This window comes from Anolis carolinensis, chromosome 3 (assembly GCF_035594765.1).
Source record: "Anolis carolinensis isolate JA03-04 chromosome 3, rAnoCar3.1.pri, whole genome shotgun sequence".
NCBI lineage: Eukaryota > Metazoa > Chordata > Lepidosauria > Squamata > Dactyloidae > Anolis > Anolis carolinensis.
In genome coordinates, this window is record NC_085843.1 from 288355951 (window position 1) to 288377295 (window position 21345).

The following is a 21345-nucleotide window of genomic DNA, read 5'->3' on the forward strand; positions in this document are numbered from 1 at the left end:
GAGCTTCGATGGTGCCTTTCCTACATGTACATACAATATATTATTAGCATAGCACAATGTAAGCATTAAATTACTCTATTGTACTATATCATTGTATGGTAAGATTATTAGTAATATTACATTATAATATTATTATAGATGTAGATGCTGGATGGCCATCTGTCGAGGGAGCTTCGATGGTGCCTTTCCTACATGTACATACAATATATTATTAGCATAGCACAATGTAAGCATTAAATTACTATACTGTACTATATCATTATATGGTAAGATTATTAGTAATATTACATTATAATATTATTATAGATGTAGATGCTGGATGGCCATCTGTCGAGGGAGCTTCGATGGTGCCTTTCCTACATGTACATACAATATATTATTAGCATAGCACAATGTAAGCATTAAATTACTATATTGTACTATATCATTGTATGGTAAGATTATTAGTAATATTACATTATAATATTATTATAGATGTAGATGCTGGATGGCCATCTGTCGAGGGAGCTTCGATGGTGCCTTTCCTACATGTACATACAATATATTATTAGCATAGCACAATGTAAGCATTAAATTACTATACTGTACTATATCATTATATGGTAAGATTATTAGTAATATTACATTATAATATTATTATAGATGTAGATGCTGGATGGCCATCTGTCGAGGGAGCTTCGATGGTGCCTTTCCTGGATGAAGGCAGAGAGAAGGGGGTTGGACTCTTCTGCGTTTCACCCCTCGTGACGTCTCTTTACCGCGCCGGCGGGGAGAGGGGGCGGGGCTACGGAGTGGGCGGGGCCAAGCGGGGCGCCCTGTCCGGCTTCTCCTCCTCCCGCGTGACGTCACTCCCCTGCGCCGGCAGAGAGAGAGGGCCGGGGTCCGCCGGTTGTCCGGGCGACGGCGGGGAGGGCGGCGAAGGCCCTGACGGAAAGGAGCGGAGGGAAAAGCGGAGGAGCCGGGACCCCGGTGAGGAGAAAGAAGGGCAGAAAGAGGGAGGGAGGAGGGAAAGACGAGCGGCCACGTGGCCAAAGGGCGGCGGGAGGAAGGCATGAGGAATATAATCTAGGCCTGGGCCAATTTGGGCCTTCCCTCCCTCCGGGTGTTTTGGACTCCAACTCCCACCATTCCTCACAGCCTCAGGCCCCTTCCTTTTGCCCCTCAGCCGCTTAAGCGGCTGAGGGGCAAAAGGAAAGGGCCTGAGGCTGTGAGGAATGGTGGGAGTTGGAGTCCAAAACCACTTAAGGGAGGGAGGGCCCAAGTTGGCCCAGGCGCCCTTTTCTACTGCTTGGGATAGGCCTCACTTGGAAACTAGGCCTCAATGGAGCCTTGGGTTCACTTGACAGGACAGAAGCGAGGTTGGCTTTAGCCTATAAAGCCCCAAATGGTGGTGCAATGGGTTAATAATAATAATAATATTATAATAATTTTATTTTTATATCCCACCTCCATCTCCCCGGGGGGATTCGGGGCAGCTTACATGGGGCCAAAGCCCGGGAAAATAAAATAACAAACATAAAACAACATAAAATAACAGAAACCCCCGTGCAAAAAAATAATAATTAAAAACTAACATAAAAGTAGTTTTGCCTGCCTGCATCAATAGGGGAATAGCGTCTAGATCCAGGGAAGTCCTGCTCCCCCTTATTCTATTCTGCCTTGGTCAGACCACTTTACCTGGAATCACACTGTGTCCAATTTTGGGCACCACAGTTGAAGGGAGATGTTGACAAGCTGGAAAGTGTCCAGAGGAGGGCGACTAAAATGATTAAGGGTTTGGAGAACAAGCCCTATGAGGAGCGGCTTAAAGAGCTGGGCATGTTTAGCCTGCAGAAGAGAAGGCTGAGAGGAGACATGATAGCCATGTACAAATACGTGAGGGGAAGTCATAGGGAGGAGGGAGGGAGCTTGTTTTCTGCTGCCCTGCAGACTAGGACACGGAACAATGGCTTCAAACTACAGGAAAGGAGATTCCACCTGAACATCAGGAAGAACTTCCTCACTGTGAGAAGGGCTGTTCGACAGTGGAACTCTCTCCCCGGGGCCGTGGTGGAGGCTCCTTCCTTGGAGGCTTTTAAGCAGAGGCTGGATGGCCATCTGTCGGGGGTGCTTTGAATGCGATTTCCTGCTTCTTAGCAGGGGGTTGGACTAGATGGCCCATGTGGTCTCTTCCAACTCTACTATTCTATGATTCTATGATTCTAAGTAAAATAACAGATCATTAGTAAAACAAGTTAAAACACAGCAATAGAATCATAAAAATGAACTGGGCAAAAGTGCGCTAAGTGAGTTTTGTATACAAGAGGTAGTTGAAAGGGCTATAAGATCACGGGAGAGCACCTTGAAGTGGGGATGAATAATAATAATAATAATATAATAATAATAATTTTATTTTTGTACCCCGCCACCATCTCCCCAGAGGGATTCAGGGCGGCTTACAGATATAAAACCAGCATACGGTAATATCAAATACAAAAACACACAGATAAATTTAAAAGGCATTAAAAAATCACGATCATTATAAAACCCTGTGTCTATATCGGCGAGATTAACAATGCAAAGATGCAACCGATCAAGAAGGAATCGCTGGTATGAAATTTATCATACAAATGGGCAGTACTTATCCAGAGGCCTGTGTGAAGAGCCAAGTTTTGTGCCAGGTGAACTGCTGACCCAAAGGTGGCATTGCTGACCTGAAAGTTAGCAGTCCGAATCCGCGAGACAGGGTGAGCTCTTGTCTGTCAGCTCTAGCTTGCGGGGACACAAGACAAGCCTCTCAGCAGAATGATGACACAGCCAGGCAATGTCCCCTGGGCAATGTCTCTGTACACGGCCAATTCTCTCACACCAGAAGCGACTTGCAGTATGGTTCCATGTAGCTTCTGACACAATAAGAAAAAAGCCCTTAACAGTTTGGGCCCAGCCTATTTGAGGAACTGTGTCTCCTCCTAATATAATAATAATAATAATAATAATAATAATAATAATATTATGGCTTTTTACTAGAACTTTTAATCTATGTTAATGTTATCAATATTTGTATGTATGTATTTTTATCCTTTACAATTTTATCTTGTAAATCGCATCTTGGATGGAGGGCGATTAATAAGTAATTAGATGATGATGATGATAATGTAATAATGTTTATTTATACCCTGCCTCCATCTCTCCTGAAGGGGACTCGGGGCGGCTTACAGATAATACCAGATAAAAACAATAACAATATACAATGTAGGTAAAGGTAAAGGTTTCCCCTGACGTTAAGTCCAGTCATGACCGACTCTGGGGGTTGATGCTCATCTCCATTTCTAAGCCGAAGAGCTGGCGTTGTCCATAGACACCTCCAAGGTCATGTGGCCATAGGCATGACTGCATGGAGCGCCATTACCTTCCCGCCGGGGCGGGTACCTATTGATCTACTCACATTGGCATGTTTTCGAACTGCTAGGTTGGCAGGAGCTGGAGCTAACAGCGGCCGCTCATGCTGCTCCTGGGTTTTGAACCTGGGACCTTTCGGTCTCCAGCTCAGTGCTTTAACACACTTCACCACCGGGGCTCCAATATACAATATACAATACATCAATAAACAAAAAACATACACAAATTATAAAATTTTAAACATTAACCTATAGAAATAAAAAAACACTTAATAAAATATGGAATTAAAAACAGCAAGGTTATGATAATAGACTAAGTAAAGTGCACATTATAAAAGTTGTACCAACCCACATCAGCCCTGAGATTATCAAGAGAGGCCCTCCTCTCAGTCCCACTGCCATCGCAAGTGCAGTTAGTGGGAACGAGAGAAAGGGCCTTGCTTCTCAGTGGTGGCTCCGCGGCTCTGGAACCCCCTCCCCAAAGAGGTGTGATCGGCCCTCTCGCTGCTGGCCTTTCGTGCACAGATCGAAACCTCCCTCTGGAAGCAGACCTTTCCAGATAACCCAAAATAAGAAATGACCAGGTTGCTACAGGAAAGGCATATCAATGAAGGCTATCTCGGACTGACGTTTATATAATCTAAAGAAGTGAAGCTTTAGGATTTTTAATACAATAGAGTCTCACTTATCCAAGCTTCACGCATCCAAGGTTCTCTATTATCCAAAGCAGTCTGTCTTTTAGTAGCCATTGTTTTTGTAGTAAATATTGTAATGTTTTGGTGCCAAATTCGTAAATACAGTAATTACTACATAACATTACTGTGTACTGCTTTTTCTGTCAATTTCTTGTAAAACATGGTGTTTTGGTGTTTAATTTGTAAAATCAGAATGTAATTCTATGTTTGATAGGCTTTTTTCTTAATCCCTTCTTATTATCCAAGATTTTCTCTTATCCAGTGTTCTGCCGGCCCATTTATCTTGGATAAGTGGCTCTACTGTATGTTTTTTATGGATGACCTCAGTGGCCTGAGGCCCAGGGAATATTAGTTGATAATGTTGTATTTACAGTATTAAGTTCGTTGTGTATTGTTTTTGTAATTGTGTTTATTTAATCAGTTATCAGTTAAGGAGCCGCAGTGGCGCAATGGGTTAAACTCTTGTGCTGTCTGAACTGGGTAACTGGGTAACTGACCTGAAGGTTAGCGGTTTGAATCCGTGAGAGGGGATGAGCTCCCGTCTGTCAGCTTTAGCTTGCGGGGACATGAGAGAAGCCTCCAAGCAACACATCCCCTGGGCAATGTCTCTGTAGGTGGCCAATTCTCTCACACCAGAAACGACTTTCAGTATGTTCTCAAGTCACTTCTGACATGACAGAAAAATCAGTTACTTTGCTGCTTTGAGTCCCACCCATGGGAGAAAAGCGGGAGAAAAATAAATAAATAATGATATTAGTAATAATAATTCCACCTGATCACAACTGTTCAGCAGTGGAACTCTCTGCTCTGGAGTCTGGTGGAGGCTCCTTCCTTGGAAACTTTTAAACAGAGGCTGGATGGCCATCGGTCGGGTGCTTTGATTGTGCTTTTCCTGCATGGCTCATGTGGTCTCTACCAACTCTGTTATTCTGATTCTATTATTCTAGGCTGCATCCAAGGAGGAAGGCCTATGGAAGGGGCTCCAGTCTCTGTTGTTGCTGCTCTGGGCAGATCTTCCCACCTAAAATAATGCAGCTCCCAGTGTTCTGGGCAAAACAAATATCAAGACAGACAAGTGGGAAGGGGTCCAGAGGAGGGCCCCTGAAAAGGCCTGCCTTCGGGAAGCCATGGGTCCCTTTGAGCTGGGTCTGTTTATCCTCTGTTTAAAAGCCTCCAAGGAGGGAGCCTCCACCAGACTCCAGGGCAGAGAGTTCCACTACTGAACAGCTCTTCTTACAGTCAGAATGTTCTTCCTAAGGTTCAGGTCAAATTTCCTTTTCTGAACCCATCCTGACAGTAGGAGCTGTTGTTTTCTTGGGGTCTGGCGGAGCCACCTTCCTTCTCAGGAAGCAGAGAAGGAAGGCCATCTCTCAGGAGGTCTTGGATGGTGCCTTCTTTCTCAGCAGAAGGGCACCCGGCTGGTCCTGGGGATCCCTCGCCTTCTGTGCCTCTGTGTATGCCTTCCTTCCTTCCTTCCTGGGCCAGACGCCAAGGGGTCCCTTCTGCAGAGGCCACCGAAATGGGAGGGGTCTGGTGCTAGAGGAAGGGAGGTCACAGCAGCAGGAGGGCCTGCCGTGGTTCTGCGTGTGAATTTATTTGTAAGTCAGAACAGGGACATAAGTCAGGACAAGTGTAACTCCAGCCAAATATAATTTTTTTTAGCTTTGGATAGCATAGGGAAGGGTGAACACCTCTGTATGGTTTCCTTTGCTGTCTGAGCCCCTGTTCAGAAGATTTCACCTCACTTCTGTCCCCTGAGAACTGGATTTTGGAAAATATGGCTTGTTATGGAAACAAAGATTGGTGATAAGGCGTCAGTGGAGACCCCTTGGCCCCTGATGATAACTTCTAGGAGTGGATTTCTTTTCCTTCAGAGGGGGAGTTTTCTCTCACTCCTGTTGTCTCAACCCCATTTTTAAATAGGAGTGGTCTCTAAGTTGGATGCTTGTAACTCAGGGACTGCCTGTAATTTGATCCCATGGCTCTGAGTCCTGGTCTCCAGGGCAGCAGAAAACAAGCCTGCTCCCTCTTCCTTATGGCAGCCTTTCAGGTATTCAAATATTTTGAGCTTAGCCTCTTTCCCTCTGGACTGTGATGCCCACTGCTGGCATTATTATTATTATTATTATTATTGTTGTTGTTGTTGTTGTTTTATTTATTTGTATCCCACTTTATCTCCCCAAAGAGGTTTCAAAGCGGCATCTCTGCAGCAGCCCCTTGGATCTCTCTAGCTGACCGGCAGGGCCACTGCACCTCACTCTGTCTTCCTCCTTGGCTGCCAGTAGCCCAAATGTGCGCTGAGGCTTTCCCCTGTTGGATGGAGCCGGGCCTCTCTCAGGGCTGGTCAGAAGGGAGCAAACTGTCCTGGGAAGGTGTCCACGTCTTGTGACCTCTTGAGGTTCCAAGGCAACTGCCGGCTCTAGAAGGGAAAGCGAGACCCAACAGTCTTACTTCAAGCATCATCATCTTACTGGCCCCAGAAGTGTCCACTTGAGGCTCCTGCTTTGCCGGACCCACGGCCACAGGCCTCAGAGGCTAGTCCTGCCTGCTTTGTGTATGTACGACTGAGACACAGAGGCTGCTTGCACTTTGCTCCACTAACAAACCGGAGACAATCGCCATGACATCATGGCTCAATGAATACCTGGAAATTTTACAAGTGTAGCCAGCCAGCAGCAGCTTCACAAAGCCCTCCTCCTCCTCTCAATGGCCGGTTTATCATTTCCCATCTTGAGCTTTCTGCTCATACTGCCAGCTTTTGTTCCAGCCTTGCGGTCCATTGTATCTAGCAAGCACCCATCTAAAACAGTATTTACATTTGCAGAAACTACATTCTTTCTGCAGTTATATATTTCATGGATTGCTCCCAGCTGTTCCCCTTTCCCTTGGTTTCTCGATCACGCCTCAGTCAACTATGTCTCGGTCTGAAGCAACTGCCTTGTGGAAGATTTCAGGGGATGGAAAAGGTTTTTCTCCCTGATCTTTGTCCGGCCTAATTTACTGGTGCACTCCTGCCTTCAAAACCACTGCCTCCTCTTCACCCCCCCCCCCCCCCCAAATAACTCAGTTTGAAGCCCTCCTGATCAGGTTTGTGAGACTTTTAGTCACCCGTCCCTGCAGCCAGCCCAGTCCGTTGCCAGAAGCCCTTCTTCATGAAACCTCAGGCAATGGGCCAGGAAGCCAAACTGGATCTAGTGGCATCATCTGCAGAACCAGTTCATAGAATCATAGAGTTGGAAGAGTCTGCATGGGCCATTTAGTCCACCCCCTTCTTCCATGCTGGAAAAGCACAATCAAAGCACCCCTGACAGATGGCCATCCAGCCATTTGTTTAAAAGCCTCCAAGGAAAGAGCTTTCCTTACACTCTGAAGCAGAGAGTTCCATGGCTGAGCAGCTCTTCTTACGGTCAAGAAGTTATTTCTAATGTTCAGGTGAAATCTCTTTTCTTGCCATTTGAACCCATGGCTCCACTGAGTCCTAGTCTCCAGGGCAGCAGAAAACAAGGCTTTCTTCCTCTTCCTTGGGACAACCTTTCAAATAGAGAAACACGGCGACCATGTTTCAGCCTTCTCTTCTGCAGGCCAAACAGACCCAGCTCTTTAAGCCTCTCCTCAGAGGGATTCATGGTCTCCAGACCTTTGACCCTTTTAGTCACCCTCCTCTGGACACCTTCCATCTTAGAGTCAATGTCTTTCTTGAATTGTGGGGCCCAGAAGTAGACACAGTATTATTCCAGGTGAGGTCTAAATAAGGCGGAATAAAGAGGCACCATGACTTCTTTCAATCTGGACACCACACCTATTTATGCAGGCCACAATCCCATTGGCTTTTTTAGCTGCTGCATCACACTCTTGGCTCATGTTCAGCTTGTTCCCCACGAAGACTCCAAGATCTTTGTCACATGGATTGTTGTCAAGCCAAGTGTCACCCATCCTGTTTCTGCATTTCGTTTTTTTTTTTGCCTAAGTGGGCTAGCTTACATTTGTCCTTTTTGAAATTCATCTTGTTAGTTTTGACCAATCAGCCCTCTACTCTGTTAAGGTCATTCCGAATTCTGACCCTGTCCTCTGGAGTATTGGCTCTCCCTCCTTGGAGTCATCTGCAAACTTGATCAGGAGGTCCTCTAGACCTTCATCCCAGTCATTCATAAAGATGCTGAACACTACTGGACCCAGGACCTAACTCTCCTTATGTCACTCTACTCGTCACTTCTTTCCAGGGTGACGAGGAGGAACCATTGGAGAGAAGCACTCTTTGAGTTCGCTCACTTCACAAATTCCCAGTCCAGCTCATGTTTTACTAGTTTATTTGCAAGAAGACCATGGGGGACCTTGTCAAATGCCTTCCTGAAATCCATCCCTTGTTCTTTCCCTTCTTGGTTCATGCCCATCAATTGGGAAGAGAGGTTAAATGACTGCCTGTGCATGAAGGCCCTTCATCCTGCTAGGCAGAGCCTGGTCGCCCCTTGTGCTCTGCTCTGCAGAGGCCTGAAAGGAAGGGGCAGCGGTCAGTGGGTGCCACAAGTCCGAGCAAGTTTGCTGTTTCCAGCCTATCATTGCTGCTTGACTGCCTGACTCGGTGACGGGTGAATGGGCTTTGATGACTCTGTACGTGGTTGTGGGAATCACCGCAGTTAAGAAAGTGGCTGTGTGTTTGACTCCGAGGGTGGCATCCTCCGGTGACTCATCCTGCCGCCTGCAGAGCGCTGCTGTTGCCCTTGGCTCAAGGTCAAGGCGGAACAGCGGCTGCCGCTGGCAAAGGCCTGCCTGGCCGCTCTCCTCTGGCCCCACTGGGACTGACCGCCACAGAGGAGGAGGAGGAGAGAGAGCCACGTTTGGCCCTGCCTCTTTTGCCAGTCTGTGGGCCAGGAGTCCACAGGGATGGCTGCTCCTTTTTCTACCTTTTGTGAAGGTTAGACAGAGCCAGGTTGGTTTGCCCTGCGTTGTGTTGCAGCCACGCTCTTGGACTTCTCTGCAGCTCTTGAGCCTCGGAGGGCCCTTCTGTGTGCTTGGAGAGGCTGGATAGATTCTCCTATATTCATAAGCCAGGCCGAGGGAGCAAAGCCTGGACTGCTGTCTGTCCATTTCTTTGAAGGAAGTCCCTGCGTGAAACATGCACACTACTCGGAGGACAGACCTCCATATCCCCCCGTGCCTCGATGGAGGGAAGTCCTAGCCCCACTATCTTCTTCTGCTTGGGTCAGACCTCACCTGGAATAACAACAACAACAACATTTTTGTATCCTGCCTCCATCTCCCCATGGGGACGCAGGGCAGCTTACACAGGGCCAAGCAAATACAATACATGTGGACTCAACAGCTTAAAACTTATAAAATAAAATAAAAACAGAAAATACAATATGATAGCAATAAAAACCAGTTTAAAACATAGGATAACAAGACAATAAAATAAATAAATAAAATAAAATGGTGGCGGTCTAGACAAAAGTGCAAACAATCTGTATTATAGTGCCATTTGAGGCATAGATGGACAAAGTACTCAATGTTCTCAACAAGAATTGGGTGAGGCTGGATTTCAAGTTTCTTCCAGGAGAGAATAATACAAAGTGTGAGATGTCATAAAGTTCGTTCAAGTTATGTTCATGGGGCTAGGTTATTTGAAAGCGTACTGGAAGAGCCAAGTTTTTAACTCTTTTTAAAACGATAGGGTGGGAGCTTGCCTGATCTCCCTAGGAAGGGATTTCCAGATCCAGGGGCCACTGCAGAGAAGGCCCGCTCCCTCGTCCCAACAAGTTGAGCTTGTGATGGTGGAAGCGAGAGAAGGGCCTCCCCGGATGAACAAAGAGATTGTGCAGGTTCGTAGGGGGAAACATGATCGCGAAGGTAGGCAGGTCCTGAACCATTTAGAGCTTTATAAGTAAGAACCTGCACCTTGAAGTGAGAGTGGGTTATAATTGGCAGCCAGTGGAGCTTCTTGAACAGGGGGGTTGACCGCTCCCTGTAATTCGCTCCCGTTAGCAGTCTGGCTGCTGATCGTTGGACCAATTGTAGTTTCCGGGCCATCTTCAAGGGCAGCCCCATGTAAAGTGCATTGTAATAATCCAATCTGGAGGTGACTTGGGCGTGGAGCAGCGTGGCCAAATCAGACTTCACAAGGTACAGCTGCAGCTTGCGCATGTGTTTTAGTGTCCCTGTGTCCAGTTCTGGGCAAAGCAGTTTGAGCTGGAAGGTGTCCAGAGAAGAGTGGCTAAAATGATAAAAGGTTTGGAAACCAAGTCCTGTGAGGAAGGGCCGATGGAGCTGAATATGTTTAGCTTGGAGGAGACAAGGCTGAGAAGAAGGGATACCAGAGCCAGGTTTCAGTATTGGAAAGGATGCAACATCGAGGAGGAGGAATGGGCCAGCTTGTGACTGGGACAGGGTGGAGCCATGGATTCAAATGGCAGGGAAAGCAATGTGAAGAGTGTCCTCACAGTCAGAGTTGTTTAGCAAATGGGACTAGATGGGCATCTGTTGGGAGTGCTTTGACTGTGTCTCTGTTCTTAACAGAAGGGGGCTGGACTGGATGGCCCTTGGTGCCTCTCCCTCCCTTACTGCCCCAGTCCTTCCACGTATTTCAGGTAAAGGTGATGCAGGTGTCCTCTCTGTGAAGCTGGCCGAGGCCGGTGACCCTTGTCCCCTGTCCCTTGTGTTGCCTTGGGCTTTGAGGCACAAGTGCGGACGCCAGGGGCCGGCCATGCGCTGCTCCTGCTGCTTCTGGGAGGTGTTTCTGGCCCTTCCTGGCCGGGCAGCTCCTCATGTTCAAGAATAGCTCTGCGGAGCAGGAGCAGAAGAGGCGGGCAATAAGCGCACTCCGTCTGTGAAGGGCTGGCGCCTCTTCCCCCTTTTTAGTGCCTGGCATTATGTGTTTACTCCGCTGTGAGCACAAAGACGCCCATTGTGTGCGCAAGGAAGGGCTGGTCTGCCCGGCAGCCCTCAAATGTTTTCTTCAGCCGAGGAGATAACATCAGGGCCCTGCCTGCACAGGGGGGCAGGGGCCGGGACCCCCGCATCCACACAAAGCCCCTGGAAGAATAGCGTGTGCTGCACCAGCCGCCTGGGGCCGCCACACATCCTCCCTCCAGCCCCATGCATGCGCGGGACCATTGTTCCCTTGGGGTGTTCTTTCCAAAAAAGAAACTCCGAGGTGAAGGGTGCCAAGTGCTCTTGAGATAAGGCCGCTCGAGCTGTTCTCTTAGTATTTTTTCAAAAAATAATAATATTGAGACAAAATAGTTCATTGGCAGGACTTCCGTGGCAGATAGGGTGCTGGCCATGGAGGCAATAAAAGGCAGCCCAGAGGAGGAGAAGGCGGAGGAGAAGGAAGAGGAGGAGGAGGAGAGGGAAGGAGAGGAAGGAGGAGAGCCCCGGGGCAGAAGCACAGCCGCTGGCCTCCTCTCAGGACAGGTGCCTTCACTGGGGGATCTGCTGGGGGGTGGGTGGTATGGGGCTGCAGGGGGACGTGACCCCAGCAAAATAGTGGGAGCAAGGCTTCCCTTCCTTGGGGGGAGGCACCGGGTTCCAAGCCTGCAAGTCCAAGAGGGAGGCTGATGGTGATGGCGGTCAGAGCTTGGTGGATTCTGGGTCTTGTGAGTGACCTGGCTGCACAGGCGGAAGCACCTCGCCAAAGTCGGGCAGCAGTGATGCTTCCAGAGAGATGTTCTTTGAGGAACTTTAGAGAAGGATTGAGATTTGTTTGCTTCTTTTTCACGTCAACCGCGATGGGGGCAAATCTCAGCTGCTAATTAGAGAAATATTATTAAAAGCAGAAATGTGGTTATAGGATACTGTCTAAAGAGAGTAGAACAATAAGGGGTAAAAATCAACAAATGAGCATGAGTTTCGTAGATTAGTTTCTGTAGTTTTGCGTATGTAGTATGCACATGTTAATGCAGGTATGTGCTAGGTTTGTGTATTTGCTTGATGTAGTTTTGTTGTCTGTTGTGACTAGTCAGATAGCTTTGTGGTTTTAGTGATATATAAAAATTAGCTTTTTTGTATCATTACTGATTTATGTTATGTTTTCTTTCTATTAATAAGAACAACAGTAATAATAATAATGATGATGATTATTATTATTTATACCCCGCCACCATTTCCCATAGGGACTCGGCGTTGCTGATTTATGAATAAAAACTAGAGACAAAAATGGAGCCAAATTGCTGAAGTCCAGCGGGTGGGTCATGGCTTTCTCCCAAAGTGCAGCCGCCTAGGAAAAAACTGATTCAGCCAGTTTTTGTTTTGATCTTCTATCTCCCTGGCTGCTAATTTCCGAGCTGAGAATTCTGTTTTCCAGAAACTTGTTACTTGTGAGTCTGCAGGAATATTAGGGATAGAATGAAACCATTTTTAATGACCAAGTGTTTTCTCCAGCAGATTATGAATGTTTAAGGAGAAATGACTAAAGGCATGTGAGGGTTGGAGAGAGAGAAGGGGACAAGAGAGCCATGTTAACCTATTTGAAGGGATCTCCCATTGAGGAGGAGGAAGGGACACACGTGCTTTCTGCTGCTCCAGAGACTAGGACTTAATGGAGCCATGGGTTCATATGACAGGAAAAGGGATTCCTCCTAAACATGGATGAGGAACTTCCCAACAAAGAGCTATTGGACCATAGAATCCGCTGCCTCCTTAGAGTCTGACGAAGCTTCCTTTGCTAGAGGATTTTAAACAGGGGCTGAATGGCCATCTATTAGGAGGGCTCGGGTGGCATCTTCCTTCCTGGAAGAAGGAGGATTGGATTGGATGGCCCTGGAGATCTCTTCCATTCTATGGATTTGTTGCCAGTGCCTCTTGAGTCTTGGAAGACGATGTTCTGACCCTTGTGCGTGAAAGTGGTCATGGTGGGGAGTGGCTCTATGGCAGTGGCTGTCTGGTTGCCCCCCAGGGAGCCTTGTTGTGCCCCTTCTCCGCTACCTCCCGGGCGGGCGTTTCCCCTGGTCTCCCACCTTTGGAGAAATTGGCCTCCTGCAACCCCTGAGCAGGTGGGTGTATCCTGACAGAGGCCCCCACTCCCTTAGGGCCTTTTGCCCTTTCTGGGTAATAACCTTTTCCATGTATTTGTGATAGAACCAATTAGAAAATGACATTTACAACCCAGGAACAAAAATCGCGTTACATAGTGTTATCTGTGTCAAGTGGCAAAAAGCCCAAACTTGCCCTCAACTTGTACAAGAAGTTGACTCTCGTACCCGAGAACACACAGTCCTCAGCGCCCCGTCTTTCCTCTGCTCTGGCTCGTTCTGCAGGTGGAGACCCCCCTCCGCCTTGGCTGTGCAGCCCCCTTGCTCTCTGTGTCTTTGAGGGTCTTTGCGGCCTCCGTGACCCTTCCTCTGGTGCTGCTTTGAACATAGGTGCCACTGAGCTACAGGCCATCTGTGGGATTGTGGGTCTGCCATTTCTCAGCCTATTCCCCGCTCAAGCAGATCTGACTGTTAGGAAGCGGTTGCTACTGCTAGGTGGATTTTAAGTGACTAAAGCCAAAGAATGCTCCTTACCCATGGTTCCTCTTCACCCTGGAAATAAGTGACAGTGGAGTGCCATTAGTGGTTCTGGTCAACATCTTTATTAATGACTTGGATGAAGATTTAGAGGGCATGTGTACCTATCAAGTTTGCAGATGACACCCAATTGGGAGAGAGAGCTAATCCTCAAGAGGATAAGATCAGAATTCAAAATGACCTTAACAGTTTAGAGAGCTGAATGGCCAAAACTAACACAAGGAGAAGTGTAGGATACTTGACTTAGGCAGAAAAGGTGAAATGCAAAGCTGCAGGATAGGTGACGCCTGGCTCCATGTGGGAAAGATCTTGGAATCTTCATGGGAAACATGCTGAACATGAGCCCATGGTGTGATGCTGTAGCTTTAAAAGCCCATGGGATTTTGGGCTGCATCCAAAGGTGTCTGTCTTGTGTCCAGATCGAGGGAAGAATTCATGGAGCCTCTCTCTTCTGTTATGGTCAGACCTCTTTACCTGGAATTACGCCAATTCCAGGCACCAATTCCAGGCACCACAGTTTAAAAGAGATATTGACAAGCTGGAGGGTTCTCCGAGGATGAGGACAATTAAAATATTTTTAACAAAGAAATTCATTGTGTCAGGAGTGACTTGAGAAACTGCAAGGCACTTCTGGTGTGAGATAATTGGCCGTCTGCAAGGAGGTGGTCCAGGGGACTCCCAGATGTTTTACCATCCTGTGGGAGGCTTCTCTCATGCCCAGAGGACGACGACTAAAATGATCAAGGGTCTGGAGAACAAGCCCTATGAGGAGCAGCTGAAAGAGCTGGGCATGTTTAACCTGCAGAAGAGAAGGCTGAGAGGAGACATGATAGCCATGTACAAATATGTGAGGGGAGGTCATAGGGAGGAGGGAGCAAGCTTGTTTGCTGCTGCCCTGGAGACTAGGACGCAATGGAACAATGGCTTCAAACTACAGGAAAGGAGATTCCGTCTGAACATCAGGAAGAACTTCCTCACTGTGAGAAGGGCTGTTCGGCAGTGGAACTCTCCCCCGGGCTGTGGTGGAATCCTTGGAGGCTTTTAAGCAGAAGCTGGATGACTATCTGTCAGGAGTGCTTTGAATGGGATTTCCTGCTTCTTGGCAAGGAGTTGGACTGGATGGCCCATGAGGTCTTTTCCTACTCTATGATTCTATGTCCCCGCATGGGAAGCTGGAGCTGACAAACGGGAGCTCACCCTGTTCCCCGGATTCGAACCGCTGAGCTTTTGGTCAGCAGTCCTGCCAGCACAAGGGTTGAAGCCATTGCGCCACTGGGGGATGAAAGGTCTGGAGGCCCCTTAAAGATCTGAGGATGTTTAGCCTGCAGAAGAGAAGGCTGAGAGGAGACATGAGGGGAGCCATGGATAAATACGTGAGAGGGTGTCATAAGGAAGAGGGAGGGGGCTTGTGTCCAGCTGCCCTAGCTGGATGGCCATCTGTCAGGGGAGCTTAGATTGTGCTTTTCCTGCATGGCTAGATGTCCCATGCGGTCTCCTCTAATTCTAGCATTCAATGAAAGCTGGCCAGGCACTTCTGTTTGAAGTCCTTCAGGGTTCCCCACCCTCTCTTGACAAACTCTTAACTATTTTAATTGTTTTATTATTTTATTGTATTATGATATACTGGTAGTGATACTGCCAGTTGTGTAAGCCGCCCCGAGTCCCCTGTGGAGAAGGGCGGGGTAGAAATATCAGAAATAAATAAATAATAAATTAAGAATAGAAGTGTTCTTTCTGGTGTTTGGGAGAATCTCTTTTCTTGCCTTTTCTGAGGCCCTGATGGTTGTGCCTTTCCTTTGTTATGGAAGGCCCCGTGCCCCGAGGGGAGGGAGAAAGGGGCAGGGAGGCGGCTGTTTTGCTAAGGTTTGTGAGAACTGGCCAGAGGCGCCTGGCCGGCCGCTTTCAGGGACAGAGCGCTGGGTGGACGGCGGACGCCCGCTGGGCTCCAGTCCCGCTTCGGAGCCCTTCCTTGTGTTCTCAAGTGGCTGCCCCAGAGAAAATGTTCAAGTATTCCACGTGCATTTCGCTCATGTGGTGCCTGTATTCCTGCGTGTGCATCGAAACCGCCTGAGCGCGGATGGGGCAGGAGGAGGGAGGGCACCAGAAGTTTCTCTGTATGTTCCTCAGAGCAGAGTGGAAAAGTATGCAACATGCTCATTTTGTGGCCTGGCGCCACAGTGGCTGAAAGGCGGCTGCATTTGAGTCTCTTTTGTGGAGAGATAAAATGGTGTATAAATGATAACACTGACAACAACAGTCATAATGTGGTTGCATGGCTCCCCTGAGGGCTCAGAGATGCCACTCATTCCCCATTCATCGTGGTCCGTTGAAACCACGAATCTGCTGGGGGGAGTTTGGAGGGTTTGGTGGTGCAGGCCATGCGCCCTGTGCGGGTGGGAGCCTGCTTTCCTCCTTGTCATCAGAGAAGTTATTGATATAAAGAGTTGGATGGACAGGATGTAGGTCGTTGATTTGTCTGGAAAATGAGCATGAAAACAAGTTTAGAAAGAGAAAAAATAAAAAAGAATTGGTTCAAGGTGACGTGGAAGCCGTTTATAAGATATACATATAAGTATGTGCCGAAGTAATAGCAAATTAAAAGCACCCTCAGATGAAATTTTGCCTCGATGATTAGTTTAACAAAGGCAAGGGGAGGAAAAAAGTCAGCTGTGGGCAGTTGAGTGGCTGGATCAGAGCCTGAAGGTTGTGCATAATGGGCCAGATGGGGCCGCTGAAGTGAAGATGGATCTCAGTAAGAAGGAGGCTGTGTGCATTGATGGCCCTTGGGTTTAGAAATTGAGTAACTTTCCTGTTTTGAGCGGTGCTGTGCGGTTAAACTACGAGTCCCCTCGGTCCCAAGTGGAGTAAGTGGACTCCTCAAAGTCCAGCAGAGTCTCCTTTCTTCCTTGTCTGGAAGTTTTTCAGCAGAGGCTGGCCATCTGTTGGGAGGGCTTGGACGGTGCCTTCCTGTCAGGCAGAAGGGTTGGACTGGGTGGCCCTTGGGGTCTCCTACAACTCCATGATCCTGTAAGAGGGTTTGGCCCCGGGTCTGACCCGCAGCAGAGGGGTGGCCTCACCAAGTAACGGACATAGCATACAACACACAATGCCCTCCCCAGGGTTGTTTTATTCGGGAATACAGAAAGAGCAGAAACAATACAAAGAAGGCAGACTTTTATAATATGTATTGCTTAATCTAAACAACTGCCTAACTCCCTACAACAGTGATGGCCAACCTATGACACGCGTGTCAGCACTGACACGCCTAGCCATTTTTGCTGACACACTGCCGCATGCAGACTGATTGGATGACTAATGTCTTTGTGGCCAAATTTGGTGTGATTTGGTCCAGTGGTTTTGTTGTTTACTCCATAGGAATTATGCACATTACATTCTATTATATTCTATATATATATATCATTCTATTATTATTCTATTATTATTGTAGTATATTATTATATTATTACTATTATATTATTATTATATTATTCATTATTCATGACTACATTGAAACTACAATAGAGAGAAATTAGCGTGGAAGCTGCAAGAGGTACCATAGATGTTTGTACATGGAAATAATGGTAGTAAAAGTTTTTGATTTATTAAATACAGTTATATATTACAATTATATATTTTTGTTATTTAAACTATACATATTGTGAAATTATGGTTTTTTTCTCGAAGTGACACACCACCCAAGTCATGCTAGGTTTTTTGGTGAATTTTGACACACCAAGCGCAAAAGGTTGCCCATCATTGTCCTACAACATACTACAAAAGTCAGTCATGCAAGCACACACAGCTACGTTGACATGCACGTCCTAATCTACAAATGCATAACTGCGGGGACAGTTCTACCAAGCGAACACTCCTTGCCTGTGGACTTTTGCCCCTTATTATCCTCCTCCCTGCAGATAATACCATATAGCCACCACCCTTCCCACTTTTAATAGCATTCCCCAGAGCTGGACCCCTTCAGCCTGCGGCCCTCCAGGTGTTGGGGCCTCCAGCCCCCAGAAGCCCCCATGGCTGGCTTGTGCCATGGTCAGGAGTCCAAAACACCCACAAGGTTGGAGAGGCCTCTCGGATGTGCTCCACTGCGGTTGTGAAGAGGTGATGCGCACACCCCAACCTTCCTTGAGGTTGGCCAAGGACTTCTCCTCCATCGGCACGCCCAGATTGTCCACCTTAGTGAGCTCACGGATCCTCGTTAGCCATTAAAAAGAAGTTTGCCCTGGTTTGCCTTGTTGAGAATGTGCATGAGCTCCCAGTGTGGAAATGCCTTTCTCGGTGTTTCTGTTTTTTAAACATTCTTGGACTTTGACCTGAGCCTGGAGGCCAGGATTCAGAGGCCTGCTCAGCTGTGGAAGCCCACTGGGTGGCCTTGGGCAGGTCACACTCTCTCAGCCCCAGAACAACCCCAAGAAAACCAGGCGATGGGCTTGCCTTAAGAGGGCCAGAGCTGCAGAGCAGTTTGAACGGTGGGCTGTGACTGGGGAGCAGGGCTAAAATCCTCGCTAGGTCATGGGAGTATATTGGGGGTCCTTGGGCAGGTCACACTCTCAGCCCCAGAGGAAGGCTAACACAAGGAAGACACTGTGATGGGTTCGCTTTGCGGCTGCCGTAAGTTGGACATGACTTGAAGGCACCCAGCAGCCGGTATAAGAGCCCCCAGTCCTTCTGTGTAAGACCATTTTAATGCAGATTTTACTTGTCAAACCAGCCGCCTCTTGAACACTGGAACTTTGCTGGTGGCAACCGGCACTGAAGCTGACATTTAGGATCATTTTATGCACATTGGGTTTGGGGATGCAGTGACACTCCAGGGCAACGTGGGAAGACAAATGGGCTGGCTGTCTATGTGCAAAGCGTGTCTTAGGGCTCCGTCTCCCCTCTTGTCTCCAGTGCAGGACCCTGCTGTGTCTGACGCCCGGGACACGGCCTGCTTTGCCCCACGGAAGATGGAGAACGAGGAGAAGGTCATCAACAAAGGCGAGGAGGACGAGATGGTAATTGCTCTGTGATCTCCCCCCCCCCATTATCCTGGGAAAGCGTCTCCCGCAGGAAGTGGTCAAGCAGGGAGGGACAGCAGGGCCAAGCCCTCATGACGCCGCTCTAATCAAACGCAGGCCGGAGGGCCAAGCCGAGGCCAGGGGCCTGTGTCCGCTCTCAGGCCTGAGGGCCTGGCCTCCCTGCAGCGCAGCCGCGTGGGCCCTTCTCCGTGTTGTTGTCCAGTCCCGTGTTCAGAGCTCCATCTGAGCAGCAGTGGCCTCCCCTCTGGCAGCGGATTGCACAAGCTCATCATGTGGAGAAGCACTTGAAATGCTAATCTGTTGGGGAGGCAGCAAAGGAAAGCAGCGGAAAATATTTGGGGCATCTCTGGAAAAGCGTGCCTGAAGGTGGTGGGACACCGTCATGCATGTTCAGGAGAGAGTGGGTGAAAAGAGGGGCCTTCTTCTGTCTTGCTATGTGCAGATCCGGGGGCAAGCAGCGGGAAGAGTGCAGGGAGTCTCCGCCTGATGAGGTCGTCCAGTTAGCTTCCAGAGAGAGGTGGGGATGGCTGTGGGTTGGATGGGTCCTAAACATGGAATAGGCAAAACGCAGAGAGAAGGGGCTCATAATGACCCTGTGGGGGGGGGGGGGGGAGGGCACATCCACAGGGTGCAAGGAGGCAGGAAGGGCAAGCAGGACAGCTGCGCTGCACAAATCAGTGCACAAATCTTCCCTTCATGCGGCTCTTGTGCTCTCTGCCCAGAGAGGGTCCCCCAACGCGTTGCTCTCTCAGGGTCAGGCTGAGCCCTCCCTGTTGCTCTGGAGGTGGTGGCAGTGGCTGTCTTTCATTGTGATGTGGCCCTGGTTGCCACTGGAGCTGGCACGAGGACAGTGATCCGCATCTGCCCCGGCACCTGCTCCGTGTTCCTTCCGCCCTTCCTGTCAGGCTGGACCCCCGCTGCGTCCGCTTCCTTGATGCCGTGCTACAAGTGCTGGTCAATACACCAGCCATGGTCCTGAAGCTTGGCTGCTTCCCTGCCAGATCTACACTCTTGTTTTCCTCGTTTGTCATTTAGATATTTAACTGGTGTTGGGTGCAGATTGCCAGGAAAGGCCAAATTGTCAGGTGCTTCCTGAATGGACAGGCCATCCTGCAACTGGGTTCTGGAGTGTGATCCTGGTGGAGGGGCCGATTGCTTTGTAAAGGTGACAAAGGGGGATGCCTCCATCTCTCCCGTCATCTGGGTCTTTGGGACCTCGGTTGGGATCCACAGCCACAGAGACCCATACGGGCCTTCTCCCCTCTCGCCAGAGCCATGGCTCTGGAATTTGCTGCTTTGCCCACCCCAGAGCCACTCTCTCTTGACACATCAATGGGACTGAATTTGTCTTCTGGTTTGGAAAGCATGCAACAACCTTTGCGATGCCTGCTCTGTTTGGGCTCTGAGAAATAAAAAATAGTTCAAGACTTGTCCTGACCTGTCAGTTTCCACCTCTGCATTTAAAACATACATCATATTGGTACAAATGGTTTTTAATGTGTTTTATTTATTTATTTATTTATTACATCACTTCTACCCCACCCTTCTCACCCATCAGGGGACTCAGGGCGGCTAATGTGTGTCTTTTTTAAAGGTGTGTTTTTGAATAGTCTTCTTTTTATCTATGGGGGTTACCAGAGTTGTACCCTGCTTTGAGGGGAGGTGGGTGGTGGTGGTGATGATGATGACGATGAAGCTGGTTCCAGGGTGCCCTGTCAAAGGTGCCATGGCGCCCCTCCCTGACTGACCTTCTTTCCTGCAGAAACTCTGTGGCTACAGCTTCTGCCGGTGGAGGCTGGCGCTGGTGGCGCTGGGGATGGTGCTGACGGGGGGCTTCCTGCTGCTGCTGCTCTACTGGATGCCCGAGTGGCGCGTGAAGGCCACGTGCAGGAGGGCCCCACTCCGAGGCTGCCAGGTGGTGCTCCTCAGGACCACGGTGAGCTCTGGGGACAAAGGGGGGCTGGGGGAGGGCGGGTCAAGCGTCTCAATCAGCAGATCCACACCAGCACAGTTCCTGAAAGACCAGTGTTATGAGTTTAGAAACATTTGGGTAGACAAGTCCGTTATAACCTGGCCCATATCCACATTAAAACTTGCCCTGTCACTTTATAGTTTGATTTCCGTTCAGATTTATCTTCCCTGCTTGTCGTGTCTATTTGATGGATGTTCTGTTCTGTAATAGACACTCCCTTCATCAGTTTGACTGTCGCCCAGACTGTGGTCCTATATTGGACCTTTTAACGCCTCGGATGATTGTTTAATATTTTAATTATGTCTATTTTAAATCATGACTTGTTAATTTGCTTTTTTAAATGCATTCTTTGATGTCTTAACTGTTGTTTTTATGACATTATATTATTGTATTGGGCTTGCCCCCGTGTGAGCCACTCCGAGTCCCCATTGGGGAGATGGAGGCGGCATACAAAAATAATAATAATAATAATAATAATAATAATTGTTGTTGTTGTTGTTGTATGACACAGCAAACAAGATAGATACGCTGGATTTTATTTCACAAAATAACAAGTTGAAGACTTCCCAAGTGTCTAGGACTGTGTGATGTATTTTCGGATGATGCGTGCAGATCCCAGTAGGGTAGCGTTTTGCAGTTGGCAGATCGTAATTATCATAATTAATTATTATTATTATTATTATTATTATTATTATTATTATTATTATTATTTAATTATTATTATTTTATTGTATGACACAGCAAACAAGATAGATATGCTGGATTTTT

The 21345-nt window shown here is 48.1% G+C and overlaps 1 protein-coding gene across 6 annotated transcripts in view; it reads left to right on the plus strand.

Moving 5' to 3' along the window:
* Nucleotides 1-809: 809 nt before the first annotated feature.
* Nucleotides 810-21345, plus strand: part of atp13a3 (ATPase 13A3) — a 53592-nt gene continuing 33056 nt past the window's right edge. For 2 of the 6 annotated variants that reach the window (XM_062977527.1, XM_062977528.1), the window contains exons 1-3: nt 11258-11479; nt 18483-18581; nt 20368-20541. In XM_062977527.1, the coding sequence (XP_062833597.1) occupies nt 11348-11479; nt 18483-18581; nt 20368-20541 (405 nt within the window). In that variant the 5' untranslated portion in view covers nt 11258-11347. Of the gene's footprint in view, nt 970-11255; nt 11480-18477; nt 18582-20367; nt 20542-21345 lie in introns of those variants that run through there. The other 4 variants (XM_062977530.1, XM_062977531.1, XM_062977529.1 and 1 more) reach the window with 4 other exon arrangements.